This window comes from Eleutherodactylus coqui, chromosome 1 (genome assembly GCF_035609145.1).
Source record: "Eleutherodactylus coqui strain aEleCoq1 chromosome 1, aEleCoq1.hap1, whole genome shotgun sequence".
NCBI classification, from domain to species: Eukaryota; Metazoa; Chordata; class Amphibia; order Anura; family Eleutherodactylidae; genus Eleutherodactylus; species Eleutherodactylus coqui.
The window spans coordinates 35952382-35971963 of NC_089837.1; the positions used below are offsets into that span (position 1 = coordinate 35952382).

The 19582-nt window shown below is 48.2% G+C and overlaps 1 protein-coding gene across 3 annotated transcripts in view; it reads left to right on the top strand.

Annotated features, from left to right (window-relative positions):
- The window catches only part of HMBOX1 (homeobox containing 1), an 85199-nt gene extending 66363 nt beyond the window's left edge, over nucleotides 1-18836 (top strand). The window contains exons 4-10 of one of the 3 annotated variants that reach the window (XM_066594878.1): nucleotides 5399-5484; nucleotides 5850-5960; nucleotides 9009-9162; nucleotides 12805-12887; nucleotides 15129-15224; nucleotides 17779-17873; nucleotides 18381-18836. In XM_066594878.1, the coding sequence (XP_066450975.1) occupies nucleotides 5399-5484; nucleotides 5850-5960; nucleotides 9009-9162; nucleotides 12805-12887; nucleotides 15129-15224; nucleotides 17779-17873; nucleotides 18381-18518 (763 nt within the window). In that variant the 3' untranslated portion in view covers nucleotides 18519-18836. The remainder of the gene's footprint in view (nucleotides 1-5398; nucleotides 5485-5849; nucleotides 5961-9008; nucleotides 9163-12804; nucleotides 12888-15128; nucleotides 15225-17778; nucleotides 17874-18380) is intronic. The other 2 variants (XM_066594882.1, XM_066594883.1) reach the window with 2 other exon arrangements.
- The last annotated feature ends 746 nt before the right edge of the window (nucleotides 18837-19582 follow it).

Sequence of the window (19582 nt, forward strand, 5' to 3'; positions counted from 1 at the left end):
ACTGTCCAGAACCCGAGAGCTTACAGATCCAGATAACCAAACTATGGCTGCCACTTGTTTGTTATAATTTAGTTTTACTATCCATTTAATTTACGACAGATCCCTTAAAAAAACTTGGAAACACAATGCTGAAGTTAAGGAGCCCTGACGTGTAACCCCTTAATGGGTTGTACCAAGATGGACTCTTATCACTTCTCCTATGGATAGATGGTGAGGGTCTTGCCCCTGAGACCCCCACTGATCCCAAAAACTGTAGTCCTGTGTCCCTTTCTCCTCTTCACTGTGGGGTAACTTCTCCCACCAGCTGTGACGTTGGAGTGAATGGACCTGCACCCCACCCCCCCCCCCCCTCCAATCTCATTGGGGCTCAAGAAGGGCTTGGATATCTCCATCACCCTAATTGAATGTGGCCATAGTACAAGCCGCCTCATCTCTGCTAGGGGTGCAGCAAGCCCACAGAGGAGAATCCAAGAAATAGGCCCCTCTTGTTGGGATTGGTAGGGGGTTCAGCACTAAGACCCCTAATAATCATACTTTATTACCCATCCTAATTATAGGTGAGAAGTGTATCTTGATACAAGCCCTTTACCCTTTCCATTTCAATATTCCGCACGCTCCCCAGCTCTTATTTATTTTGGGTTGGAAAACAGCAGTTGTGGATCCCTTGGAATTACTCAACCAAAACGCACAAAAACGATCCATCATGACGACAGGAGCCATGCAGGGAAATGTCATTGTCAGATGACGGCCAACACTGGATTGGAAAGGGTTAATCCGAATAAAAAAAAGTAAAGTATAAGTCTGCCAAAAAAGTGCAATTAAGTATAAAGTAAATTTTCTAACACACACATTGAAAAAATAAAGGTAACCCCCACATGTGTGAGCGGCCGGCATCACTATAATAAGCCGAAGAAGGAATCTAACGAGTTATTTAATGTGAGATTCAAATGGCATTAAAAAACACGCCAAAAAGTGGTGGAAATCGTGTGTCTTCTATATTCAAAGAGCCGCTTGGAAAAGTTAGTGTAGCTGCTGAATGGGGCAAAAGCGGGGAAAAATGAGTGTCGTTAAGGGGTTAATAAATGAGAGCGACCACTAAGAGCTTGTCAGATGGTCATTTTCGTGCGTGTTCGCCCCTTAGACGATGAGACATCTGTATCCCCCGTGTGTCGTGCGGAGCGAGAGCCTGACTGTAACGCGGCCGCGCCGCTCGGTTTATAGATCTGTTCGCTAAACAAATACGGCTTCTCTCTCAAGTTCCGTAATTGGTTTAGAAATTTCTCATTTCTTTTTTAATTAGAAAACAGATTAAAATTCAGTTGTGGCCTTTACTCGCAGCTCTCTATCATCGCATTGTTTAATTAAGTGCTCTCGCTCCCTAACTTAGCAATTCGCCGTGCTCCGTGCGCGCATGACGGCGCGCCGCTGACTCCGGCCGCCCGGCTGCATTCAAAGGCGTAGAGATCACCGGCGCAAGAGTCACAATTAATAGGTCATTACCGGGCTTTATATGTATAATTCACACCGGTGGAAAAGCTATTGATGCTGCCTAAAGTGCAGCGCAAAACACGCTTCATTGTATGTACGGGTTACGGGTAAATTGTAAGGCGGCAGGACGGCATCCCGTTACTTACACCATAATTGTGTTGGTGTATTCCGAAAAATCTGATTAATAGTGCGGAGGGGGCGCTGGGGAATAATACTACATGGCTGCTGCTACGATAGAACAACTCTGCAGCGTCTTCTCGTTACATTGCATTCTGCTGCTGCTCCATTGGAGTGTTACTAGTTGGAGGGGGTTCCCAGAAGTCTGACAGTCTGGCACCGCAAGCAATGATTGGACCGTGTTAGGACAAACCCCTTTGACAAGGGCCAGTAGTAACACCCAGTTGTCAATTTATTCATTTGTCGGAGGGATAACAGAAGAGCTTCATGGCAGAGTTTTGTGAAAAGATGCTCCAGTATTTACTAAAGTAGACAAGTTAGGCCGGCCTCACACGGGTGGATTTGTATTGCGGATTCCACGATCGCCGTCCGTACGGACGATCGGCGGTAAAATAGGGGCATTGAAAGCATGAAGTTTGGATTTTTTGTTTATATCTCTCATTCCACGAGTGGAAGAAAAATCGCAGGATGCTTTATGTTGCCGCAGAATCTGCATGGACGGCCTCCATCCAACCAGCAGGCCATAAGCGGTTAACATGGCGTACGGGCTGTGAGTACCCGCTGCATCACTAAGCGGCAGCGTGGGATAGACAAACAACCAAAAAAAAAAGCTGTACCGTACCAGACCGTTTGCGAGCTTAGGCGACCATACGCAATACAGGTTAGTGCTGTACACGGGGTCAGCAGCCGGACCACCCGCATGTGGAATCCGGTCTGGTCGGGTTAGCCCAGCCTGAGGTAACCGGTCCAGGGGTATCAGGACTGTAGTGTTACACACCCATGGCTGACTCCTGGTCTCCGGCAAGTGCTGTGTCCCCCTATCACTTGACTATTGATAATCTATTGTCAATAGTGGATTGGCGGGGGTCCGCCGCCTCGGACCCCCAGCACCCTGCTGATATCAAACCAATTTTTGGCATTGAAAAGTCACGAATTTAGAATTTACGTATTTTCTGATTTCTGCGCAATCCTCGCCACTTTTCCGAGAAGGCGGGATGCCTTGGGGGGAGGAAGTTTGCCCACCCTGAACAACACATTTATGTATAACTTAGGCCAGATCAGACCAGGCATACATTTTTGTCTAGGCGCACGGAGATGCGGACAAAACACCTAAATAGATGAAGAGGCAGGCGCTGCATCGAGCACAGACGTAAATCATATCGAGAATGGCGCTTAGATGCCGGGTCTGAACTTATTTTATCGAAATTCCTATTCACTTCAATGGAAATTTTTGCCTGTAATACCAAGACAGGCCACTCCATGGGGACGGAGCTGTCCGCTTCCTACAGGAATCTGCTCAGTGCACAAGTTGCCTGGCAAATAACTGATGGGTGAAGATCTTAGGTGGCAGACCTCTACCGATATTGATGGCCTACGCTGTGGACAGACCATCCATAGTCTACAACCAAACAACTCTTCAGTTCATTGACCTGGTGCGGACTGCTTGCTTCTGGGAACAGGCAGTCTAACGGATACATGTAAGAAGCCTGCGGTTGTTACATTGTATCTGTAGCAACCAATCCGTCAGACAAGACTGGGTGGCCCCTGTGCCGACTGGCGGGACCACACTGTGCCGTTACCATTGTGGGGGTTCATTGGAGTTTTTTGTTCGGGTTCTGATAACCCCGCCCACATTCTTAGGATCTCCCCACAATGCATCATGGTCCGCAGCAGTTTTTTCTTTGTTTGTCTCTTTGACTCCTCAGCCCGGCCCGGTGGGCGCAGGTAACGGCGGAGTGTTTTTTGTTTCCGCTCGGTTTACCTTGTGAACTATTTACCAATATGCATATGTATGTGGCGCCGCCATCGCCGCCCCTCCCCCAACCATCTTATTTTATGTCTGAGGTTTTATGTCTGAAGTCGGAGATTTATGCCTCCCCTCAGTAATGAAAGTTTCCAGATGCCATATGGCACCCGCACACCTTCCTGAGAATTACCCTCATCCATCCTCCTGTTATGACACTCCTGATCAGATATGACACTCATTAAAAGCCTTGCCAGCCAGCCTGCTACTTTATGGCATGTCACCCGCGCTAGTCTGGCCCCTGGCGCTGCTCCGCGTCTGCTCTACGTGTTATTAACACTTTATCATCACATCCGTCACCGTCGTCTTGGATTCCCGCTCGTCCCACTTTGTGTAGGTGCTTGGAGGAAGAAAGGGGTTATTGTTGGGGCCGCCGATGAGATCCGGTATGTCAGGGCTGAGGGGGATAGGATATGGTATCCAGATAGCGCCAGCGGCCCAGCGGCGGCCTCCAAGCGCTTGGAGCTGGCTGTCGCTTTTTGGAGTCATTGTATTTACACAATTAGCAGTTCAAAGGTACTACTAGCAGGGCAGCGGACGGGTCCTGCTGGGCTGGAGGGCACATAACCGCATGCAGCTCTGGAGTATAATACAGCATGTTACTCAGTACAGGATAAGTAATGTATGTACACAGTGACTCCACCAGCAAATTAGTGAGTGCAGCTCTGGAGTATAATACAGGATGTAACTCAGGATCAGTACAGGATAAGTAATGTATGTACACAGTGACTCCACCAGCAGAATAGTGAGTGCAGCTCTGCAGTATAATACAGGATGTAATTCAGGATCAGTACAGGATAAGTAATGTATATACACAGTGACTCCACCAGCAGAATAGTGAGTGCAGCTCTGGAGTATAATACAGGATGTAACTCAGGAGCAGTACAGGATAAGTAATGTATGTACACAGTGACTCCACCAGCAGAATAGTGAGTGCAGCTCTGGGGTATAATACAGGATGTAACTCGGGATCAGTACAGGATAAGTAATGTATGTACATAGTGACTCCACCAGCAGAATAGTGAGTGCAGCTCTGGAGTATAATACAGGATGTAACTCAGGATCAGTACAGGATAAGTAATGTATGTATACAGTGACTCCACCAGCAGAATAGTGAGTGTAGCTCTGGAGTGTATAATACAGGATGTAACTCAGGATCAGTACAGGATAAGTAATGTATGTACATAGTGACTCCACCAGCAGAATAGTGAGTGCAGCTCTGGAGTATAATACAGGATGTAACTCAGGATCAGTACAGGATAAGTAATGTATGTACACAGTGACTCCACCAGCAGAATAGTGAGTGCAGCTCTGGAGTATAATACAGGATGTAACTCAGGATCAGTACAGGATAAGTAATGTATGTACACAGTGACTCCACCAGCAGAATAGTGAGTGCAGCTCTGGAGTATAATACAGGATGTAACTCTGGATCAGTACAGGATAAGTAATGTATGTACACAGTGACTCCACCAGCAGAATAGTGAGTGCAGCTCTGGAGTATATAATACAGGATGTAACGCAGGATCAGTACAACATAAATAATATATGTTCACACACTTTTTATATAGATATTGACAATGTTGCTGGGGTGACCTGCACCTTACATCGCCGCAGGGCGGTACATCCCAAGTAACCTGCATGTCTCTGGATAGGATTATTTGTTACTTAAGTTTATTTCTACAAAAATCTTTCTTCTTGGCCGGTGGACAAGATCTTCTGGGTACGAATGATCATCTTCTGCCCTTAGTTCAGGGCCCCTCGGGCTGGTTGCTAGGGATGTGCTTGCTGTCTGACAGTCCTTTTGAAAAGACATTGGTTGTCAGGTATTGTGTCCCTAGCAACCATTCTGTCAGACATGACTCGATTCTACAATGTGACAAGAGCTTTATACCGGTGGTGATGATGATCTGTGTTTTGTCTTGACAGGCGGGACAGCAGTGTCATAAAAGAAGAAATAAAAGCTTTCTTGGCGAACCGGAGAATATCGCAAGCAGTGGTCGCACAAGTCACAGGTGAGCGCTGCCTTCTGTGCGAGGTGATGAAGACGAGGACTGATGGCAACGGCCCAACATTGCCAAAGTCTGAGGACCCAACAGCAGCAGATTTTAAGGGGTATTCCAGGGAGAATGCTATTGACAACCTCTCCTGAGGATACATGATCAGTAGCATGCTCCCTGGAAAACCCCTTTAAGTAACCCTGAATAATCACCCTAAAGGTCTGTTGGGCAACCGGCTCCTGACATCCTCTGTGCTGCTGGAGCATGTAACCTGCCACCGAGCCTTATGACCCTGTCGCATGTCACTTACATGACGCCGTCTTATTGGCCTCTGCTTTACTTTTCCGGTTTGATTAGAACATTTTCCCGCTTCCTCGCAGGTATCAGCCAGAGCAGGATCTCTCACTGGCTGCTCCAGCAAGGATCCGACTTAAGCGAACAGAAGAAGAGAGCATTTTACAGATGGTACCAGCTGGAGAAGACGAGTCCAGGTAGGATGTGCGCCGCCATCTACGTGTCGTGTCACAAAAGTGCGGTGGTGTTGCTGATTTTGAGGTGGATTTTGGTGCAGAATTCACCCCCTTCATCTGAAGAGACGGGGTCCGCTGCAGCTGATTGGCGGGCTGCAGATCTGATTCCCGCCCCGCGTGTCAGTTTTTGTGACGTTTTTTCGGCTGATTTTCTCCGCCGAGTAGGAACGAGATTTTTAAAATCTCATTCGCATTGCCGCTACCGTAAAATGCTGCGGGTTTTCCAGCAGACCGTCCGCGCATTAAATCTGTGGCAATCTGCCCACTGAGAACGCTCCCTTACGCCACTCCCACACATGCGGTCAGTTAAACACTACTCGGAAATGCGGCTTTTTTACCGCGGTTTCGAGCGGTGTTTTGGAACGCATGTCACAGCATTTGGCAGCGCTTTTTAAAACACCCCTCATTGTAATGGGGGGCACTAAACGGGAAAATACTGAAAAAAAAAAAAGACCGCGCTCAAAAATCACATCGTTGCAAACGCCGCATTCCAGCGCTAGTCTGAGAAGTCCCATTAAAATCAATGGGAGCGTTTATACTGCGGTAAGAAGCGGTGCGAGTGGGACGAGTCGCGTGTGATGCTTGGGTGCTCCCCAAATTTATTTATTTTTTTAGCAGTGTACATCATGATTTGTACTCCAGTCACAACCAAAGCTGCAATCTCGATTTTGCTTGTTGAAACTGTCTTGCAAGAAATTAACTATTTGATACTGAGTGATTCATTTGCGCAGCTGAGGTGTATAATCCGGTCCCTGAGCCCCCTGATCACCAGGACTCCAGAGCACCTGGGTGTTACTATGGGCCCATATGGCCCATCTGTCCATTTTGGTGTTATTGTAGGGTTTTGACCAAAATAAAATGTCCCACTAATCTGACACATTCACCATTCAGGAGGGATGGATAATTACCCCCCCCCCCCCCCCCTCATTATAGCTCTGGTCACCCAGCTTTCCCAGACTCCTGAGAGTAAAGCCGCTGGCACATTGCCCTATAGCTTACTGGTAACCTTCCAGACTGTCGGCTACTCTCCGCCGAAGCCCCTTCCTTCCCAATAAAGCGTCACTTGTGTGAATAGTTGGATCTGGTCCTGGATCGTTACTTTACCGCACGCCTCCCCTGCCTGCTTCTCGGAAACTCCCTCCCCTGCCCATGATTTCATCTTGTGGGCTTCCCAAATCACATTTCTGTCCAATTAGAGCCTGTGATGCTGAGCAGTCCACATAATCGCATTGCGAGCCACGCTCTGCAGAAGAAGCAGCCCTGCAGACCGTCGCCTCCATCTCTCCTCTTACATTGCATCTCATTTCCTGTACATTTCGGAGAGCTCTGCTTGTCCGCAGTGAATAGACCCAACCAGAGGCTGTAGATCTCTTGGTCCGGTCCTGCCCTTCAGGGGGCACAATAGGGGGTGCAGCCTCTATATATGAACAGGAAGATTTTTTTATTCACCAACTGCAAGACCGGATCCGAAAAGTCGTAGAACTGGAACACCGTTTGCGACATTTGTACCTACTTTACCGCTCTGGGACGGTTTTCGCTGTTGAACTCCACTACAGGAGCCGAAATACGATAATACCAGACGCCCCGGATCCGAATAGCGCCAAGTGGACCCCATTGACTAGAATGGGGTCTGTCTAGCTTCCGGCAGGCAGGATGACATTATCCTGGATGGAATAGTGGGGCATGCTGCGGTTTTTCATCTGGGTTCTCGTGCCTCATCCGTGTCGCATCCTCCAAATGGACCTTTTCTGCCAATGTGAATGTGGGCTTACCTGTTGGCGTAATGCAAACTCGCCCACTTTTGGGGTAACGGGACCCCTGTGGAAACACACTCATGATCCACTTTGGAGTGACATGGCCGCTCACATATGCCACATGGCCAAAGATCCCACTATGGTCGTGCTTTATGACATCCTAATGTTATTGCCTGCACATTGGGACGCCCAAGTTGTTGCAACTGTTTTCTGATTATCACGAAAAAACAAACCTGATGGATTTCTTGTGGCGATCAGGTCGCGGTCGCAGCAAATGGCGAGTCACAACACGACCTCATTCACTTACTCTGATCTTCTTGTGGTCATTAAGTCCCTAGGATAGTACACTGCATTACTTATGTAATGCATTATACTAAGCCCATCACATCAGCCTATCAGACTCTGCAGGAGGCGGGGCCTAATAGGCTGCGATACATGGCAGACATGGAGGCCTTTGTCAGCTGGTAGGTGAACATACTGGTACCTGGTGATCGCACTGCAGGGTTTCGATGGTTGACAGAGCCCCTTCACCCTGCATTAACGATGACCATGATTAACGGTGAGCATGTGGGGTGTGTTGCGGTGAACGTTGGTGCAGAGCTCTATGTGGAGGGGCAAGAAACATGGAAACCACTTGCTGATAAATATTTCAGTGTAATGGACACTACTAGTACGCCATAAGAATTGGCACTGTTTGGCGGTAAAGATATGCTTGCAGTAATGTCGATTGCCAGTGCATATGGCCATGGCTCCGGGGTCCCATAAGACCCCTGGTTGGGGTCCCATAAGACCCCTGGTTGGGGTCCCATAAGACCCCTGGTTGGGGTCCCATAAGACCCCTGGTTGGGGTCCCATAAGACCCCTGGTTGGGGTCCCATAAGACCCCTGGTTGGGGTCCCATAAGACCCCTGGTTGGGGTCCCATAAGACCCCTGGTTGGGGTCCCATAAGACCCCTGGTTGGGGTCCCATAAGACCCCTGGTTGGGGTCCCATAAGACCCCTGGTTGGGGTCCACGAAATCGGGATGTATTCAGATGTTTGCATGTATAAGGTTTGTACCAAATGGCCCGTAGAACCCAGTTATTACTCATGTAGTAGTGGGGCCCTACGGAGCCACACATATGACATGTCCCCCACTGGTCCCATCATTGGGGAGTCTGTGCGTTCCTTGCAGTATACGTGAACATAAAGTGTTGTCCCTGTTTGATTGAGGAGCTTTTTAACAAAGTTACATTTAGTAAACTTTTTGTTTCAGGTGCAACGCTCAGTATGAGGCCCGCGCCCATCCCCATAGACGACACAGAGTGGAGACAAACCCCGCCCCCCGTCACCGCCACCTCCGGTACTTTTAGGTTACGAAGGGGAAGTCGTTTCACATGGAGAAAGGAATGTCTGGCTGTCATGGAGAGGTAAGAACTAATGTGACCCTAGAGATCGACTCGGATCAGCTTCGTTTATACAGTGAATTGGCAGTCAGTGCCAAATACTATGTGCATCATGTGAGGCTAAATGTTTACTGATCCTGCATTACATCCTGCATTATACTCCAGAGCTGCACTCACTATTCTGCTAGTGGAGTCACTGTGTCATAAGTAAAAGTATGTACTCAGTGACTCCACCAGCAGAATAGTGAGTGCAGCTCTAGAGTATAATACAGGATGTAACTCAGGATCAGTACAGGATAAGTAATGTATGTACACAGGGACTACACCAGCAGAATAGTGAGTGCAGCTCTGGGGTATAATACTGGATGTAACTCAGGAGCAGTACAGGATAAGTAATGTATGTACACAGTGACTCCACCAGCAGAATAGTGAGTGCAGCTCTGGAGTATAATACAGGATATAACTCAGAAGCAGTACAGGATAAGTCATGTATGTACACAGTGACTCCACCAGCAGAATAGTGAGTGCAGCTCTGGAGTATAATACAGGATGTAACTCAGGGTCAGTACAGGATAAGTAATGTATGTACACAGTGACTCCACCAGCAGAATAGTGAGTGCAGCTCTGGAGTATAATACAGGATATAACTCAGGGTCAGTACAGGATAAGTAATGTATGTACACAGTGAGTCCACCAACAGAATAGTGAGTGCAGCTCTGGAGTATAATACAGGATGTAACTCAGGGTCAGTACAGGATAAGTAATGTATGTACACAGTGACTCCACCAGCAGAATAGTGAGTGCAGCTCTGGAGTATAATACAGGATATAACTCAGGGTCAGTACAGGATAAGTAATGTATGTACACAGTGAGTCAGGCTGTAGGTTAGTTCTATATGTTAAATGCTGTCCACAAATAGACATTTAACAATCTGCTAATACAATGTCAGGCATTACTACAATTATCCGTTTCAGCCATGGAAATCCATTCTATCAGGCAAAACTAACAACCCGACTTTAAGTAATTCAGTGTTTGCCCGCGGTTGTGTCCCCTTGTTGGTATCACCTGCGCAGTACCCGCGCCCCGCAGTCCTACCCAATGGGGTCCTGAATCCTGGAGCCTAAGTGCAGATTAGGCCAGAAGGGAGGCTTCACAAGACTTGTATGACTCTTCACCTTGAAGAACAGACAGAATCCAGCTGGTGGAGGAGGGCGAGGTCTGACCGGCTCTGGCGCCGTACCAGTTAATGTCTGACTGACAACACTTGGGGTGCAGCCATGGTTTTCCTGCAATCTCTTGTCCTGGCCGATCAAGCAGTTGCTGTGATCCGGCGCGCTTCGCTTTGTGCTGCATTACAGTATAAATATGCTATCAATTTTTCTTTGTATTGTAATTTTTTTTTAATCTCGCTCTGCCATCTTTTATTGATTTGTTGCTGCTCCAAAAAGCCTCAGAAGCTGATTTTCGGCATTGAGAGCTGAATGGACCGGGGCCAAGTGTCTGCTGTAATAATATTGTACCTTGATCTTAGTTACTGGATCCAATTTACTTGTGCATACATCGCCGCAGAGGCTGCTAACGTGTTCCTGACAGGACCCTGATGCTCCGGACACAACGCAGGCGGCTGGCGAGGAAGGGGTTCGTTTAACCCCTTTGTGACTGCAAGGGGCCTTCTTTACTGGCCTCACTAATGGGATCTAAACCTGCACATACATCCCTCTAAGGCCGTGGCTTGACTGAGTGATGGCCAGGAATGGAGGAGAATCCTCATATCCTGACAGTTTAACCCCTTACATGTCACAATAGTCACTTCAGCATGTAAGCAGATGACAAGGTGAAGGGGCTCTCTGTCACCCATCGACACTCCGCAGTACAATCACAGGATACCAATGGGCTCCCATGGCAGCTGAAAGCCTGACAAAGACCTCCAAGTATGCCGTGTCCTGTGGAGGACTCTGTATGATCATGGTTGCCCATTTTTCTCAGTGGGTACCCGCTTACAGCCTCCCATCATGTCCCATGATGCATGAGTTTAATGCCTTAATGACCCCCTGCTGTAAATATATCGTGGGCATTCCTGGATGGTATATTGGGCAGATTCAGGAGCCAAGCCTACTCGGTACCCTGTGGGTGCTGGCGGTTTCTGACAACGGGCATCCTCCTGCAGTGGCTACAATCAGTACTAGCTACAATCGTTGCCGTTCAACTCTTTAGATGCCGCGGTCAACGCTCATCACGGCACCAAGCAGATAGGCAGACTCCCCGCTGACACAATCCGAAGGTGCTGATGGGTTCACACAGCCTCATAAAGGCTCTCAGGGCTGCCATGTATTGCAGAAGTATTGCAGTATACTGAACAGGAGATCAAGTGAGCGCAAGTTTACTTCTCATGTTAAGAATTTTTTAAAAATTTATATATATATATCTATCTCTACCGTTTAATAAAATATCTTTAAGAAACTAAAATATATGAATTTCATAAACTTTTTTCATATATATATACTTAATTGGTATTACCGCATCCGTGAAAGTTACAACTATTAAAATAGTGTTTTCAGTTGTAAGAAAAATATACTTTTTTAAAAAAGATTTTCATGGTACATTAAATAGTACCGTATATACCGGCGTATAAGACGACTTTTGAACCCCGAAAAATCTGCTCTGCAGTCGGGGGTCGTCTTATGCGCCGGTAATACAAAAAAAAAAAAAAGTGTAAAAAAAAAAAATTTATTACTCACCTCCCACGGCGTTCTGTCGCGCTCCGGCAGGATGTCGCTCGCTCCGGCAGGCTGTCGCTCGCTCCTCGTCCCCGGCGCAGCATAGCTTTCTGAATGCGGGGCTTGAAATCCCCGCTTCCAGAAAGCTAATACACACGCCGGCAGCCATGACAGCATTGAATGGCTGTGATTGGCTAAAGCACACGTGGCTTCAGCCAATCACACTATTCAATGACATCATTGAATGGCTGTGATTGGCTGAAGGCGCACGTGTTAGCAATCACACCCATTCAATGATGTCATTGAATAGTGTGATTGGCTGAAGCCACGTGTGCTTTAGCCAATCACAGCCATTCAATGATGTCATGGCTGCCGGCGTGTGTATTAGCTTTCTGGAAGCGGGGATTTCAAGCCCCGCATTCAGAAAGCTATGCTGCCCTGGGGACGAGGAGCGAGCGACATCCTGCCGGAGCGCGACAGAACGCCGGGGGAGGTGAGTAATGAATTTATTTTTTTTTCTCCACTGTATACCGGCGTATAAGGTGACAGTTGGGGGGTCGTCTTATACGCCCCGTCGCCTTATACGCCGGTATATACGGTACTTTAAAAAATGCCTGTTTACGCCCAGATCCACAGAAAAGGGAAGCGTATTGTTCTTGAAAAGTGGGAATTAAAAAAAATAGAATTTAAAAATTGCCAGTCCTTAAAGGGTTAACTTAAGTTGTTTTTCTATTGTTACTGTAGCAGAGAGTCTCCTATATGGGAGTAGCGGATACATCGGGGCAGGAGGCGGATCCCTTCTGATTGGCGCTGTCCTTTACCTTATCCATGTGTCAGATAAGAGAGGATGATCATAAACACGTGTCCGTGTAACGCAGCGCGGGGTGGGAGGAGCTCTTCACGTGTGGATATGGAACAGCAGATAATTGTGAACACTTGAATTTTTCAGCTATTTTAATGAGAACCAGTACCCCGACGAGGCCAAGCGAGAGGAAATTGCAAATGCGTGCAACGCGGTTATACAGAAACCAGGTGAGTGCGACGTCTCCGCTGTGCTGATGGCAGGGAATACAGGCTCGTCTCGCAGGACTAATGTTTGTGCGTTCATTATATCCGTCCTCCGTCTGTATCCACACAATGTGTAGTTCACCTGCAGGAAGGTTGCAGCAACGTCCTCCATCAGGGAGCAAACCCATCCGCTCTGTTGTCTGTCACGGCCGCAGGACGGTATCTGCGCTGTATCCCCTCCGTATGATGATATGGGGCTTTACGGCCCATTGGCGGGCTTCTCCATTGACCTCAAGCAAGGAAGCCCTTAAAGGGCATTTTAAAAAAAAGATAGCACCTTGAGCCCACCCCTTTAACTAGGCCCAGCATAACTGTGCCTCGGTGCAGGGATACTATGCTAGCCGTAGTCTATGGAGTGGTGAGCGGCTCCCGGGAGTCTCTGTATATCCTGCTGATTCTGGGTAGGAGCCCGGCCAATGGAGGTTTCCACCAGTGACCTCTCGTTGTTCGCAGCCGCTGGCACTCGTTTCACACCCTTGCAAATGCCACAGAAAGATGTTTTGTTTGTCATTTTTGCATATTATTCAGCAAAGACCTTGAAACGTTATGTAAAAATCACAGCAATCTACATAATTTATGTCTGAACAATAATTCATTCTCTATTAGAGGCCTTGGTGGGAAGCCAACCCGCTTAAAAACAACCTCGTGCCAAGCTGGCTCTGGCATCAGCCTGTAAGGTGCGCAGAGATGACAGCGGGGCTTCACGGCTCATCCCAATTCTCAAGGTTAAGAGAGCGCAGAACGCACTCCCTGATCTCCAGGTGGAGCAGAACCGGGGCAGATTGTGGTAGATTATCACTGCAGCCATGATATATAATGGCAGGGACCGACAACCTGCACGGATACAGGATGCAACTGTACAAATGCATTGCTACCCATATAGGTAGTTGATGGGGTCCGCTACCTATACGGGGGAGAATCGCTTGTTTAGAATCTTGCACTAATTAACCAGAGACGAAAAACTATGCGCTTCTGTCATGTAGAATGAGCGCTGCATAGAGGTAACAAGAGTCCTTCTTTCTGGAGCTACTTTCGCTTCTAGACCCGGTTTTATTGGGCCACGATATAGTATTTAATCAACTTTTTGTACAGACAAACCCCAAAATCTGATCCTGCAGATCCTCCATTCTGCTCTCTGGAAGGTTTGTGTTAGTCCCTGTTAGTCCTATTCATACCTCAACCATGCAGTAGGTTGCTAATGAAAACTTTGCCTACCAGCTGTTTGATTCCCACTGCATCGTCTCTTTCGATCGGCTGTTCTGTATAGGTATCATTCATTTTAGGCAGTTCATTCATATACATCCCACACGACGTGATTAGGGCCAGGTTCACACACTGTGGAGAAACCCGCAGCAAGATCCGTATTGACATGGGTGCAATCAATGGTGAAAATCTGCAGCAGAAATTGACACGTTGTGGATAGTAGAGGGATTTGCAAGAGTCACAAAAAGTAGCTTAGTATTTTGTGTCTTCTTTGGCACCGAGTACAACTCACCGGGCATCTGTCCACCCTGGTCCCGCACAGCCGTTCTGGTCCCGGATGCTGCTACATTCACTTAGCATTCGGGGACGTTAGAATAAAGTTGATGAAAGTGGCCCATTTCATCCAAAACCTTCATCCATTGGGTGACTAAGGTTTTGTCCTTGAATGACTGTAGCCAACATGGAAGATTAATATATATAGCAGAGCTTGCAAAATGATTGTTCAACCATCAGCCTACTTCTATCTAACAGGTATGTCCACTGCTTCGTAATCGCGGCCCCTGATGACTCGATCCAGCTCTCCATTTGGTTTCTGGCGCGTGGGCAGTCTCCTCCACCGACGGTCACATTGGGTTACTTCTTCTTGTGGTCATCCACTGGCAGGAAGTGGAGGAACCTGCCCACTCGACATGTGCAAAGCTATGCAACTGACCATAATGACACATGACAGGTCGTCTCCTCATTCCCTCAATAAGGCAATGGCAATGTTGCAGAACGTCAACCCAAAATGAATTAATGGGCAAAAATGTTTTTGTGTGGGATCAGCCACCACTATAGACACAGCTGGGTCTCTATATACCCTCTGGGCATGCTTGTAATTGGTGAGATTCGTCCGCTGTGCACCATAGACCTGTGTAAACGCCCGTTGGCCAAATCTAAATTATGCCGATAGTGATGAATCTCCAACACCTTGTAACCTGATGGTGTAACTTATTATTCCAGGCAAGAAGCTCTCCGACCTGGAACGCGTCACCTCCTTGAAAGTGTACAACTGGTTCGCCAACAGACGGAAGGAGATTAAGAGGAGAGCCAATATCGGTAATGTAGCACAGTACGGCTATACCACACTGCTTCACATTGGGGCTACACATATTGTGCTGCAGAAAATATATACCTTTCCCGCCTCATTTGGACCTGAAATGTGCTCGCGCCCGCTTCCTCCATCCCGTAGGTTTCAGTATTGTGATCCGCCTCGCCCCGATCTTGTGCAGTGAAGTTTTTCCTAGACTGATACCCGCTAAATCTATTCTTCTGTCGCCCTCGTAACTCACTGGAAAACTTCTAAATGTGAAAACACCTGAAATTATCAGAAAAAAATCACTTGCTGATGAGCAGAGAGAATCTTACGGAAATTCTCCTAATTGCCACGGAAGGCTAACGAGCACATAACGCTACTTGATGAGTGCGATAACCTGAGGATGTATCTGTAGTCTGGGTATTTAATATCGCCGGCAGCTAATGAATTGCACATTCCAGCGCTCTTATTTGTATTCTCAGTCTGGAGCAGGTTATTACGTTTATTGCTCTTGCATGTATAATTAGCTGATACATATGCATTCTGAATGCTCATTAGTGATAAATTTAGCCTCTGCTATGCATAATATGTCTGACTCTGGTGGGCTTCTGTTTGTCACATATGTAGTGATCATAGGGTTAATTGTGACACTGAGATTTACTTTAGTCAATTGACTCCCTCCTTTCCTCTTTCCTCCATTGAGTGCCCTTTAGGCCCCCCCCCCCCCGCCCTCTTTGGCCGTTGAGTGCCTTCTTTGGCCGTTGAGCGCCCTTTAGGCCCCCCCCCCACCTTCTTTGGCCGTTGAGCGCCCTTTAGGCCCCCCCCACCTTCTTTGGCCGTTGAGCGCCCTTTTGGCCCCCCCACCTTCTTTGGCCGTTGAGCGCCCTTTGGGCCCCCCCACCTTCTTTGGCCGTTGAGCGCCCTTTAGCCCCCCCCCACCTTCTTTGGCCGTTTAGCGCCCTTTAGGCCCCCCCCCCACCTTCTTTGGCCGTTGAGCGCCCTTTAGGCCCCCCCACCTTCTTTGGCCGTTGAGCGCTCTTTAGGCCCCCCACCTTCTTTGGCCGTTGAGCGCCCTTTAGGCCTCCCACCTTATTTGGCCGTTGAGCGCCCCTTAGGCCCCCCCCCCCACCTTATTTGGCCGTTGAGCGCCCCTTAGGCCCCCCCCCCCACCTTCTTTGGCCGTTGAGCGCCCTTTAGGCCCCCCCCACCTTCTTTGGCCGTTAAGCGCCCTTTGGGCCCCCCCACCTTCTTTGGCCGTTGAGCGCCCTTTGGGCCCCCCCACCTTCTTTGGCCGTTGAGCGCCCTTTGGGCCGCCCCACCTTCTTTGGCCGTTGAGCGCCCTTTGGGCCGCCCCACCTTCTTTGGCCGTTGAGCGCCCTTTAGGCCCCCCCACCTTCTTTGGCCGTTGAGCGCCCTTTAGGCCCCCCCCCCCCCCCACCTTCTTTGGCCGTTAAGCGCCCTTTAGGCCCCCCCCCCCACCTTCTTTGGCCGTTGAGCGCCCTTTAGGCCCCCCCCCCCCCACCTTCTTTGGCCGTTAAGCGCCCTTTAGCCCCCCCCCCCCACCTTCTTTGGCCGTTGAGCGCCCTTTAGGCCCCCCCACCTTCTTTGGCCGTTGAGCGCCCTTTAGGCCCCCCCACCTTCTTTGGCCGTTGAGCGCCCTTTAGGCCCCCCCACCTTCTTTGGCCGTTGAGCGCCCTTTAGGCCCCCCCACCTTCTTTGGCCGTTGAGCGCCCTTTAGGCCCCCCCACCTTCTTTGGCCGTTGAGCGCCCTTTAGGCCCCCCCACCTTCTTTGGCCGTTGAGCGCCCTTTAGGCCCCCCCACCTTCTTTGGCCGTTGAGCGCCCTTTAGGCCCCCCCACCTTCTTTGGCCGTTGAGCGCCCTTTAGGCCCCCCCACCTTATTTGGCTGTTGAGCGCCCTTTAGGCCCCCCCCCCCACCTTCTTTGGCCGTTGAGCGCCCTTTAGGCCCCCCCCACCTTCTTTGGCCGTTGAGCGCCCTTTAAGCCCCCCCACCTTCTTTGGCCGTTGAGCGCCCTTTAAGCCCCCCCACCTTCTTTGGTCATTGAGAGCCCTTTAGGCCCCCCTTCACCCCCACCCTCTTTAGCCATTGAGCGCCCTTTAGGCCTCACCCCCTTTGGGCCTGCTGAGCGCCTTTAGGTCCCCCCACCCCTGCCCTTTTTGGCCACTGATCGCCCTTTAGGCCCCACCCTCCTTGACTGTTCCATCACATGTCCCATCACATGTCCAATGACTACTTTTAGTATACACCTTTCGATGCTAGAAGATGAAGAGGGTAAATGTCCTTTGGTTCCATTTATTGGCCTGTGTATAACAGATCTCCACAGACATGCAGGCGGATAGGGATTTTGTATGAAGAGTCAACCGCTCCAGCTTTGGTTACACTGATCACAGTAATCCGCACTCTTCCTTCCTGTGACATATACGATTTTTCTGTAAATGTAGCCTTGATGCCACAAGGGGTGTGCAGTCCCCTTCTTTAATCCTGTTTATTTTATAGGATGAGTGGTTTTAATTTACCTCAGCAGATAATTTAGGGCCATATTTGCTTTTTTCGAAGAAGCAGCAATCCTGGAGAGTCATGGCATCGATGTACAAAGTCCTGGCGGCCATTCGAACAGCGACGACGTGGACGGAAATGACTATTCCGAACAGGTGAGCCTCTGGACTCTAGTGTTACAGTCACAACCATTTTGCATTGATAGTTGAGATTATTTTCAATGGCGGATCTCACCTTTTAAAAAAAAGTTGCGCCAAAAGTTGACTTATCCACAGGACAGATGAGTCTGATTGGTGGAGGTCTCACCTCCTAAGATCCCCAGCGATCCTCAGGATGGGGGTCCCATGACTTCATCTCCGCCTCGCTGCACCCCCTATAGTGATGACTAGATTGAATGGAGTAGAAGTCACATGCGCTGGTGCCACTCCATTCCTCTTCAATGGGACTACCGAAGATGGATGAGCGCCTCTACTGTATTCCCTTCAGCCCCACTAGGATAAATAGACCGGTGCCATGCATGTCTGACCACCATTCAATCTCCGTTTTAAGTGAAAATATATATATATTATTTTTTTTTAAATATGACTTTTTGTGCTGTCACTTTTTTAGCGTGTTGAGATTTAATTAGCTATGTTGTTTTCTATTTTTCTATACATACTTAGGATGACAGTACCAGTCATAGCGATCACCAGGACCCCATCTCCCTAGCCGTGGAAATGGCTGCCGTCAATCACACTATCCTGGCACTGGCCCGGCAAGGCGCTGGAGAGATCAAGACAGAAGCTCTTGATGACGACTGATATGTTTTAACACAGTGGGAAGGGTCAATCCGAAACAAAAAATGTACTTTAGATTTTAGAAGTAGCACCTTAGCAATCTTTCCTCGGTCCTTAATATGTGTTCCTATTATCAGTATAACTGCAGTCTCTCTCTTGTACGTCGAGTTAGCTGGTAGGGTCTCGTCCTGTGAAGATGGCATGGTGCCCATAACCGTCACGTCTGCTTTCTCAGTATTAATTCCAGCCATAACCATACCCACCCCATGGCCCGGGTCTAGAACACTTTACTCAGTTCTGGCGTTCCAGTTTACAAGTGCTTCCAGCCTCCTCCTCCTCCCCTCCCCCATCCTATCTGTCCGTCACTTCAATCTAAGCACTTTTTTTGTTTGTTTTTAATTTTTGAAAAGACTTTCTCCAAAGTAGGAAGCATTCAAAGAAGTTGTGATGGCACAGTCCTGTACCAGTCCTACACCATGCGATGCCGCCTTACACTGAGAATCCGATTCTCATAATCCTTCCTTCTACTCTTTGCTGTACTGTTATTTAATAACCGGTGTGCCAGTCAGGGGCAGCAAAGCAGAGATATTTATTAGTATTTGCTTTTTTTTGCTTTTTTTAATCTTTTTGTTTTTTTGTTTTGTTTTCAGCAACCAGTTTTGCTTTCCAAACAGGCAAAAACCTCTTCTGTGTATCTTGTTTGTACAGACATTACAAAATGTGAAGCCGGAGATGCTTAAAGGGAATTATAGATGTCAAGGAAAAAAAAATATCTGCAGTGTGGATGGGAAATGCTCTCAAAATGATACATTTCTTCTTATTATTTTACCCATATTTCATTTTCATATATCGGCATTTGGTTTTTGCAGCAGCAGTGCAAATCGTTCTGTGTCCAGGCTGTGAATGAAGCTGCTCTGTCTGCCCCTCTCACAGCAGGGGACTCTCAGCATGATCTTAAGTATTAATAAGCAGCAGAATTACTTCCAGCTATCTCCCACATATAACACAAAACTTGTATCCATGTAGGGGTCTTCATGTTCTACACTGACTAAGTTTTGTACACTTATGTGATTACAGAGGAAATCGTC